The 11,448-nt window shown below is 46.7% G+C and overlaps 1 protein-coding gene across 1 annotated transcript; it reads right to left on the bottom strand.

The window, feature by feature from the left end:
• Nucleotides 1-340: 340 nt before the first annotated feature.
• On the bottom strand, nt 341-9,925 carry LOC133345811 (toll-like receptor 2). The gene is made up of 2 exons (XM_061556807.1): nt 9,761-9,925; nt 341-6,142 (listed from the first exon to the last, which is right to left on the bottom strand). Exon 2 carries the CDS (start codon nt 6,140-6,142, stop codon nt 3,680-3,682), a length of 2,463 nt encoding a protein of 820 aa, XP_061412791.1. The 5' UTR covers nt 9,761-9,925; the 3' UTR covers nt 341-3,679.
• Between the last annotated feature and the right edge of the window lie 1,523 nt (nt 9,926-11,448).

The following is an 11,448-nucleotide window of genomic DNA, read 5'->3' on the forward strand; positions in this document are numbered from 1 at the left end:
AACTTTGTTTTTACGGGTTTACTTGTTCCGAGTTAATTTCCCCCGGCATCCCCAGCGTTTGGCATTGCTGCTGCATTGGCATTGTTGCTTCATTGGCATTGTTGCTGCATTGGCATTGTTGCTGTATTGGCATTGTTGCTGCATTGGCGTGGTTGCTGAATTGGCATTGTTGGTGCATTGGCACTCGTGCACCGCCCGTGTTTCCGAGTTAACTTCCCCCCCGCATCCCCAGCTCGCTCGGCCTCCCACTTCCAGCCCCACCCACTTCCCCCCGTCCAGCTTCACGTCCCTCTTTTAGCGTCCACGCAACGCTTCCCTCCACCCCCCCTCTCTCTCTGCCCCTTTCCCCTCCCCCCTCTCTTACCTATATAGCCTCTTACCACGGCATCTCTCTCCTACTTCAGCAAAAAAAAATATTGCTGTGGTTTTCCCACCTGATGATGATTGCTTGTGTTGCAATCGAAACGTCGTGATTTGTTTTTATTTTATTTCTAACTACGTGACTTTACTGAAAGAACCAAAGAGTAAGGAAGAAAAATGTTGTCCTTGGTCTATAAATTATTTTTTGGTGCCCCCTTATCCAAACATAACCAGTAACTAATGTATCTGCAATTGTTTCCGCCTTCTGGTCAGGAATGGGACAAGCTATGGGCCAACATGAAACATATTCCATGCCAACCAACAGGTAGAGATTTCCCGATGTGTGTTTTTGGTAGGGATCCAATAATACCCAGCACAAATAGTTCATTAATACGTGACACTGGTATTGACTGCAGTGGATATTGTATTGGACAAATAGACGTTTTACGGTTTGCGCAGTCTTCACATTGTGCAACCCGCTGAGCCACATCAGCAGTCATTCCCCACCAAAAATATCGTAAGCGCATAGTATTTAATGTTGTTGATGCTACCATGTGTAACAATCTTCGTTTGTGAAATTCGTCGGGGACGACCATGTATCGTCACTGTAAGCCACGTCCCAGTGCATGAATAGATTTTGCTAGAAAACATTGCTGTACAAGGTGGTAAATGGTCTTATTTCTGCATGGGTTCCAGGGATACTTTTTTATTAATTTGTGATCCTTTTCTTGGAGATGAATCCAATCAGACAGAGACAGCTCCAACTCAGTGTCTCTGGTAGTAAAGATGACTGTGATGCCTCCAATGATGCATCTACATTTAAAAGTGGCTGCAATGCAATTGACGACATGTCAGAGGATGACTGTGGTATGCCCGATGGCATGAGCAAACGCGTCAAGGGAGCCACAAAAGGAGATGCATGTGGTGTGGTGGGCTTGCACCATCCGGCAAAAAGAACACCCTACCTCTTCGGTGGTGCTGGACAGTAACGCTGTGGTGGACGCGAGCAATTCCATGGGGGGAACGGCCAATTCCATTTGACTTTTCCCCTCATGGTGCTTGCAGCCACCACAGCGGCCAATGGGGGCTCTGGATGGGTGCGAGGGTTGGTAACACTTCCACCTTCAACCTAACTACCACTAAAACACGTGTTAAAAATCTAACTAAACTTGTGCCAGAGGCCCCAGGGGGGCAGGCGTCTATGACGTCTCCTGGCCAAACCCCATTTGGCGGAGCCAGGAAACTGAATCCTTACCCTCGGGGTTCCTCCAGAAACAGTAAAAACCACGAAGGGTGGCCACGTGGAATGTTCGGACGCTCAATGCGGAGGAGAGGCTGCCACTTCTCTGTCGGGAGCTGGACCGGTACCACCTGGATCTCTGTGGTATTAAGGAGGTCCACTGGACCGGCTCTGGCTCCTGCCGCCATGAGGGGTGCACAGTCCTCTACTTGGGGTAGGAGACTGCCAAACAACAGAGAGTGGCTCTTCTTCTGAACAAAAGAATGAAGGGGGTGTGGGAGCATGGCGGTTAGGTGTGGGAAGCTGTAAGTCCCAGGCTACTTTGGGCTCGCCTTCCAATCAACCAGAGGTCGAGGAGTGGTGGTCGTGGTTAGTTATGCCCCCACTGAAGACGAACATCCGTGGAGGGATGCAGGCAAGGCCAATGAGTCAGATGCCTTCTATCACCTCCTGTCACAGGTGCTAGCTACAGTGGCCCCTAGGGACAGAGTCATCTTCTTGGGTGACTTCAATGCCCGAGTTGGTCAAGATGCTGGCACCATGGTCTGGAGTGATTGAAAGGCATGGGCCAGATCAGCTCAATAACAACGACAGCAGGCTGCTAGACTTTTGTACAGCCCATGGACTTGTAATTTCCAACATGCTTTTCCAGCATCAACGCATCCACCAACATCATGGACGCATGCCGGGTCCAAGCAAAAACATCTGCTGGACTATATAGTGATGGAATAGCGGATGCATGAGCCCATGTCCTTGACACCAGGCAGGACCTACCATGGAGCTGATCTGCCCACTGACCATCGGCTTGTCATCTGTAAGATGTGCCTGCCATTGAAACCCACAGTGGCCTGGTCTCAGCTAGCTGATGAAAGTTGTGAGAATTTCATCATCACTTGCAGCTGGGGTTTGCATCCTCCCCGACTCCTCCTGACGCCAAGGGAAAATGGGCGAGGTTTAGGACTGTGGTTCATGCAGCTGCAATGACTGATTTGGGTGCACGGTCCCAACCTCCCCAGAGACCCTGGCTGACAGAGGAGGTGTTCCAGCTGGCTGAGAAAAAGCGACAGGCCCACTCTCACCATCTACAGCATCCCACGTCAGAGAATGAGGCTGATAGCAGCCTTTACTCTAGAGGTTCAGAGAGCCGTGCAACGCTACAACGTCGGGGGTTGCTAAGGAGATGGAATCTGCCTCAGTAGCCCGCGATAACAAATCACTCTTTAACTCCATCAAAAAGTAACTTGCAGTGCTAAAACTATCACCATCATTGCGGAAAAGAAAGGTGATCCAATCGCCGACCCGAGGAACAAGTTTGCAGAATTGCTGAGCATTTCTGTGAGATCTTGGGGGAGGGGGAATCCCTCAGCCTGGAAAACATCATGTGGCAAAGTGGGATGACCCTCCTGAGGCTGCGGTGCCTCAAATATTGGAAGAAGTGGTCACCCCCTGTGAGTGGCTGACTGAAGTTCTATTTGTTGAGGAAGTACGGAAGGTGATCCAGAGTCTGAGACCAGAAAAAGCACCAGGCAGAGATACAGTGTTAAAGGCGAGCGTTTGGGCTGACAAATCAGTGTCAGGGGCGAGCGTTGGACGTTAGTGCCGTGGTAAGGAAAGATAAATGGAGATGGGGGGTTTGTGTTGAGGTTAAATTGAAAAATAAAGTTTACACACACATACACCAGAAATGGAGAGCTAATCAGCATCATTTAGTACAATAAAATGGATGGTAATCTCGTAGAAGTAAAACAAAGAGGGAGGGGATGATAATTTCGGATGCAATCCTATTTTCCCCAAAAGGTATATTATTTTTCAAACGCACAACATGCCATTTTCCAGGAATGTAACCCCCGCGTTTGGGGAGGTCTGCCTGTATCAGAATTCAGACCGACCTTATGGCAGAAATATTGACATATTTACATAGAAAGTATTATGAATCATTACAAATATATGAATATTAATTTTAAAAAGCTAATGCAATAGCAGGTTGTATACATATAGTTCCAAACTAAATAGAGAATATACTGGGGGAGATTATACCCATTCAAGTGACATAGAAGCAATATAGCCACCCCCCTTTTTCTAGGAGCCTAAATCGGAATGTGGTGATGGTCTCGACTGCAGCACAGCGTTGAGGCTGGTCCAGAAGACGGCGCGTTTTCTCTCCTCCGCCGGCCACTCCAGGTAGGTCTTGTTGCTGAGGAGGCGGCGGAGTTTGCAAAACTTGCTTGGCAGCGAGTCCTTGGGCAGCGGCTCGAGCAGCAGCAGAACGAGCGAGTCTTGGTTCTCCTCCACCATGCGGTGCTGTGCAAAGTACAGCTCGTAGTGGCACCACTCGCTGTTCACAAAATTCCTGGAGAGTACGAACAGGGTCTTGGACGACTTCTCGATACACTCAATGATGTTGTCTACGATCCAATGTCCAGGTGTGAAGTCTCGCTCGTGGATGCACAGCCGCAAGTCAGGGTTCGAATGCTCAAGTGTCGGCACCAACATGTTCTGCACCCACTCGGAGTCCAGGTGGCTGTAAGAGATGAACGCGTGATACTCGAAAGGGAGATCCTCTTCTCCTGAAATTAATTTGTATCTCCTTCTCTTTGCAGACACCCAAATAAAACCCATGCGTATGTACCATATGGCATCAAGATAATGTCCAATGCCGATGACAAGGGCTATGACGACCACTGTAACAACAACACTGACAGAAATTGCAATTACTCTGTCGCAGTTTAAAATATTAGGGTTGAAGTAATTCATTTCCTTACCAGACAAATATTCTGGGTAGCTGCATGTGTAATCGTTTGGCCAGCCATTTAGAAGTGTTTTATTAAAACGTTGCCGGAACCAGTAAAGGTCACACATGCAGTAAAACGGATTGTTCCCAAGGGTAATTGACTTAATTTTCTGGAGGTGCTGGAATGTGCCTTGACCAATGATGCCCAACGCATTATAGTCCACATATAGAACCTGAAGAGATTGGGATTTTACATCAGAGGAAATATACTTTATGAGATTCCCAGTGAGATGGAGCTCCTGCAGAGATGTTGCATTGGTCAAGATGTAATTGGGAAATCTCTCCAATCTTGTGTAGGAGAGGTCTAAAAACTTGAGGTTGGCAGAAGTGCAGATTACAGACTCTTTACTGATTTCATTGTTACGAAGGATCAACCTCTCGAGAGAGGATGGCCACCTACACTCTTCGATGTAATTAATGCCATTGTAACTCACGTCCAGTGAATTGATGCGAGGCATGAGGGACACCATTTCTGATATTTTCTTGAGGTCTTTGAAATAGTTGTGACTTATGATCAGTTCAGTGGCTTCAGGAAGGATCACCGTGTAATTACAGGAGTCCCACCAGAGGCCACCCTCATTGAGAAGATTTCTGGAGAAATCTAGCTGCTTAATGGCTTTCATCTTCATGAAAAAGCAGTCTACTTTGTTCATGCCCGTGTTAGATATCTTTAGTTGGGATATATTTGGAAAGAGTGTCATGTTTACTATAAAAATAGGGTACGTCATATTTAGATGAAATATTGAATCTATCACTATTTTCTTGAGAGGTGACAGTTTTGTTACATTTTTTACACCGTTAAATATTACAGGATAGTGGTCAGTGTAAGAAGAATTTTTAAATACAAGCATTGTCAACTCTGATAAGTATATATTTTTGAGCAAGTTACTTACTTCTTTATCAGTAAAGTTTGCTTCAATTAGCGTCATATTTTTTAGTAAATTACTTGATCCAAGGCCTTTGAAGAAATCTATAGATGCGTTTTTGAGAGGGTTGTTCAAAATTCGAAATATTTCAAGCTCAGAAATGTGTGTATTATTCAGGTCCGTCAACATTTTTGATAAAACGAGTGGGTCCTTGTCAACAGAGACGTTCGTGTTAAGTTTTTCCAGAGATCGCAAGTGGGTAAGAGCCCCAGTCTCGTAAACCCAAAGAGGTGAACCAGTGTTCAAGTTCAAGTATTTTAGGGGGACGCTTTCCAGTGCTTGGAAGTCAGACGCATTTAGTACTGTGGTTTTTGGCGTTCCGATGGTGAGGTCTCGTAGGTTCGACATTCTGGAGAAGTCCTCTCCCAAAGCAAATGAGGTGTAGTTGTTCATGGAGATATTGAGAACTTGCAGGTTTGGGAGGCTACCAAGAGCCTCTCCAGGCTTCTCTGAGAGGTTGTTCTGGCAGAGATCCAGGTAATATAAACGTTTGAGGGTGGCCATTGCTTGGGGATGTATCTTCTGAATGTGGTTAAAGGCCAAGGTAAGTACTTGCAGGTTTGGGGTACTGGAGAAATCCCCGACTTCAAGAGCCTTTATGTTGTTGTAGGACAAGTCGAGAAGAGTGATATCAGCTGAGAGACCCCGAGGCACGTATGTCAGCCCACGATGTGAACAGTCTGCAGTTCGACCCTCGTCTTTGATGTGGCATTGTGAATCAGGATCGTTCATCTCTCTCAATGAGGCTTCTATAAACCCCATTATACAGAGGATCACAGGAGTGCACATCAACATTCTTCTGGCCAGCTTGACTTTAAAAGCCATCTGTAAGATAAAATATAACACCATTAGCAAATTCACCTTTTTGTCAGTAGGTAATACAGTAATCCCTTGCCAACCGCGAATTTACCAATTGCTAGATTTGAGTATACCCATATTTACTTCTGTATATCTGTTTACCAACCACGAGCATCTCGGTTGGAGCACACACAATCGCATCCGCCATGTTGTCTCGCCGACTGCTGCGAGACGCGAGGCACCTCTGGGTCTGTCGCTACCCAATCCTCTTTCTTCCTTCTTCACATTGCTACCTCCACGATCGGTCAGATTCACGCTCCGTCTCACGAAATAATTTTACAGTATTTAAATTTACCAAACGCGGCCTGGAAATGTCGGTATCCACGAGCAAAGCACGGTGTTAAGGAAATCACATGACGCTGTTATTATGTCGTTGCATTACTGCATGACTTCATTGTATTGCGTGGCGTCATTGTTACAAACTTCGCAGGTCCGTGGTGCTGCTTAGCTGATCAGCTGCCCGTCTGTTTTTATGTACAGTACTATACGGTACATGTTAATTTTGCCCTTTATCATGGACCCAAAGCTTGCAGAGAGTTGTGAAGGTGAGTGTTGCGTCTGTGGCCCGGTAGACGAGGGTTGGGCTGAGCCCGTCCTCTTAGCCAGCCCTTTACCCATCATCTCGTTGTCATCGTCATCATCATCGTTAATATTGAAGGTATGGAAAGTTAATGTAAAGTATATTAATGGTGTATTGTGTTGTTGTGCAATGTACTGTATTTTATTCGGCGTTTAGTTAATAAACAGTAAACTTTGTTAAGTCTGACCGCTGCCGCGGTTACCCTAACCCCCTAGCCAGTGGCGGCTCCTGCAAAATCTCTCAGGGGGGGCAAATGTCTGGATGATTGATAAGGATAAGGTCCACCCATGCAATGGATAAATTAACAGCTTAAGCATGTAAAGGCAACTTCACTTCTTTAATATTAATGAAAAATAAAGTGACTCTTACAATACATCTTGTTTGTTTCTATCTCACTATTATTACAATCCACTCAGTTTCTTTTATTAAAGATTCCACTAGGTGGCGACATAATATTGTTGACTGAAACGTGCTTACGTATGATGACGTAAGCACGTTAGTGCGAGCCCTCCCGGAAGCCATAGAGAATGCATTGCTTCGCCCGCCGTTCGAAAAAAAACATCTTTGAATGTAAGTCTATGGGAACACTCTGGGCGATTCTCAGCCATAGTGAAATCGCCCAAAAAGAGGCGGTACTCCACAGAACGTGACATGACGCTGATTGGACTATATCCAGAGGCACAGTAACGGCTGAGATTGGTGGTGCGTCGCCCAATCGCCCTAATGAAGAAACCGCCCCTGCCCCTAGCCCCTGTACTTTACCAACAGCGAATTTACCAATCCTCGCGGTTGGCAAGGTATTACTGTCTAGACTTTCGGCAATCCCTCAAGCGAGCATTTAAAAAATATAGTGTATAACTACTGTACTGAGCTTCCAAGAGAAATATTCACGATTTTCATCATGGATGTATTTTTTTAGCTCAACATTACTTTCACATTGATAATTTACACTAAATGTGATGTTAAAATGCAATGTGGTGTTAAGCCGATTGTCGTGTGGTGTAAGTTTTGTATAGTGCTTTACTAAAATAGGAGTGAGTAATGGTTAGCACGTTGTACTATGACCCCAGAGATAACGGCAGTGGCGAGTAATATCTGATTAAGTGCTGGGCGTGCACATCATAAACTTGTACTGAACAACACGCTGAAGTGTGTCCAAACAACATCCATGACCAACATGGCAAGTTGAGACCTTCATCCAGCAGTGGATTGACAAAGGGCTGTTGGGACTATTATTTTTATAGTCCTGTGTTGGCCACATCGTATTGTACCGTGATCCCACTCGGGACTTATTGGACCTACAAGGGTCAAAGGGTCACATGAACTCTGGACGCACATAATTATTTTGTGTTATGGTTTATATAGGTTTGAATTAGACTAGGACCCATGTCTTAAAGAGAGGGTCCTAGCCTACAGTATAAACATCTGGCTATTTACCAGCATTGGTTCAAGCAAACCTGACTGCTGATGAGCCACTGAATGTCAAAACCGGCTCGGAGTTTGCTGCTCTGAAGGTGATGACGTCACGGGGTTTCCCACCATCGGGGATGATACTGGCAAAAGGTCCCATAGATATAAGGCTTTGATACTTGCATGGCCTTTGTACGGTCTCCCTTTTTGTGTTGTTCTCTGGTCTAACACTGGTGGTGAGACAAGGCCAGAAAGAAAGTTCTCTGGTGTAGGCCAATCGGTCTCAAAAGACAATGCATATCCCCCCATTGGCTATGGACCAGGACCGGCAGAGCCAATCATCGTGACGAGTTGTGATCCGTCAGCGACCCGAATATATCCTCACATTACACATATATTATCAGAGCATGTTTGTTTGCAAGTTTTGACACAAATGTACATAGCCAACTTCTCTGTGATGGCCTTTCATCACCTCTCACCTATCTCGCCTCTCTTTTTGACCCCCTCCTGCTCTTCATTCACAATCTTCTCTCTGTCTCTCTGTTCACTCTCCTCCCTGTGCCTAATCCCGTTTTTGGTTCAAATCCCTCCTGGCATCCCACCACTGGAATCAACTTCCCCTGTACATTATTCATCACTGCCCATAGACTAACACTACCCATAGACTCAACACTGCCCATAGACTCAACACTTACCATAGACTCAACACTGCCCATAGACTCGGCACTACCCATATATCCAACACTGACCAGAGACCCAACACTGCCCATAGACTCTATACCACACCATGGAATCAACACTGTCTCTGTACATTAAGCAATCCCCCTTCTTAACCCCTTTACATTCCACTCTTAATATCTTAATACTCCACCACTTATAATCATATGGTTTTCCCCTTTTTTCTGGCAACAAAACTGATACCTTTTAACAAGGATTCATGTCTGCATTAACGACAATACTTGCAGTCAAAATGCAAACAAAAAACACTATGATAATATATGCATTGTCCTTGAAACTGATTGGTCCACACCAAGGGACGGCTTTCTCCATCGCCCATTCTCTTCATCTTCCCTCACTCCGCCACCCTGTCCCGTCCCTCCCCTATAGCCCTTTCATGAACTCACGTGCCCTCTGTTATGGTCATTCATTCCTCAGCCCTTGCACTGCCCTTGCCAACTAAATCGCTCTGGTTTTATTACCGATTTTAAACTCTTTAAAGCGCCTTTAGCTAAGATGCTCTAAAAATATAAAATAAGACGCCACTGCGTTGGCAGTGGTGCACAAGCACAAATAACACAAAACCCTCACCGTATTTGTCAATGACAACAACAACACTTTGGCTTTAAAAGGTAAAACAAATTTACATCAGGGTAACATTGCGGGCAATGGTTGTTCTTTGAAGAAGGCCCATTTCCAAAATCGTCACCTCTTGAGTCCACACACCGTGTTTGTTGATGAATGCGTCAGAGTCTGTGTGCAATCCAGTTAACCTGCACATCGCCCGCACATCTCACCACCCAAGTCTGGACTCTCGAACGCTGACCACTATCCCCTCGGTCGGACCCGAGGGGGACGGCAGCTCGAGTTCTGCTCACCTCCGCAGCGTGGAGATGTGAGGAGGGCGTCGGTTCGGTTGAGGTTCAGGTGGCAGAGTGGCTCCCTTGTCCCCCGATGAGGCCCAAGGCAACCGATTCCCCCTCAAACTGCCGTGGTCACTGCGAGCGTCCAGGACAGGACGAGCCGTTTGCGGCTTCCCACAACGCCAGGTCACTTTTTATACTTCTGTAATAAACGTGACGTGGAAAACAAAAACAACACAGCTCTGCCAATGGCACCAAACGACTGTCGCCATCTCCAAGGTGATTATCACGGGCGCCGGCTGCTGCAACGGCATCGCCGGGGGTCAGTTGTGGTGGGTGCAGCTGTCGGTGCGCTGGGTGCCGGTCACAAGGTCGCTTCGCTGAACAGAGGACTACTGAGCAGAGTGCAGTTTACGCTTGGGCCAGCGATTTCTATCAGCGGTGGTAACGCGTGTCTCTTCACAGCAATCAGGGCTTGGGTTCATCGTATTGTATAGTTGGTGTCATAATAATGGTGTACATACAGCATCATTCATGTAAACTGCACAATCCACAAATACACGGAGGTGTATATATATCGAGATGTTTTCAGTCAATTAATGAATGTTTACACGTGTGGATGGAAACCGGAGCACTCGGAGAAAACTCACGCATGTGAGGGGGCAACACTAGATACAGATTAGACAGATAGAGATTAGTCCACATTCTGGCAAGCTGAATTATGGCACCTCCTCGACGTCCATGGGAAGGGAGTTTATCAACATCCGTGTGTGATCCACCAACCCTCGCTGCTGGCTGCAGAGCGCTGGATTAGCAGCCATATGCAGCAGCGTACCCACAACCGCCACCTGCCATGGGATCGATTCCCGACTCTGGTGCCTTTGTTTGGAGTCATGATTTTTAGATGTTGCAGTTTTACCCTGTGATGGACGCATCTGTGTTCACAGTCTGGATAGGTCCACTCAATTCACATGGATCGAAGCCAGAACAGTAGATCTTGGCACTGCAATGTCACAATATTCCCGCAGTTGTAGTTACCAGGAAGAAGTGAGCTATTACTATTGTAGGACCTGTACTGACACGACAGCTTCTTTGTCTTTCTCGGTTCTTTATTAACGCGTATAGTTCACATCTCCGTCGGCATCACTCAATGTCCTTCCATTCTCTTCAACGCACAACTCCCCATCAACATCACTCAATGGCCCTCCGTTCGCTCGCTCCGCTGGCTTCGCTCGCTCTCCCTCTGCTCCTCTCCTCCAGCGACCTCCCTCTCTCCAGCTCGGTCGCTCTTTGTTCTCTCTGCCGTCTCACTCCGTCGTAGCTTTTCCACCAAGGTCCGTTACTCCGCTGCTATCCTATACTGTAGTCTCTTTATCCGCTGCTACCATACTCTGTCTTCTCTTTGTCCACTGCTACCGAATACTATCTCTCTCTGTCCACTGCTACCGTATACTATCCTCTATCCGTCTCTTGTCCCAGGCACCAACCAACTCCCGTTTCTCCCCACGCTCTTTGCCTTTATCCCCGAACCAATTTCCCTTAATCAATTAGATCACCCCCCCCGCTCCTCCATTCGCCCCCAGCCCCCAGCCTCACGTGGTGTTGTTATTGTAGACATCGAGGCGCCAATTCCTGACACCCATCCCTCTCGTCCAATCACCGGCCTGCATCCTCGATTATCCCGAACACCTGCAGGCCCCCCT

This window comes from Lethenteron reissneri, chromosome 23, assembly GCF_015708825.2.
Source record: "Lethenteron reissneri isolate LAM-NWPU_2019-01 chromosome 23, ASM1570882v1, whole genome shotgun sequence".
Lineage (NCBI taxonomy): Eukaryota > Metazoa > Chordata > Hyperoartia > Petromyzontiformes > Petromyzontidae > Lethenteron > Lethenteron reissneri.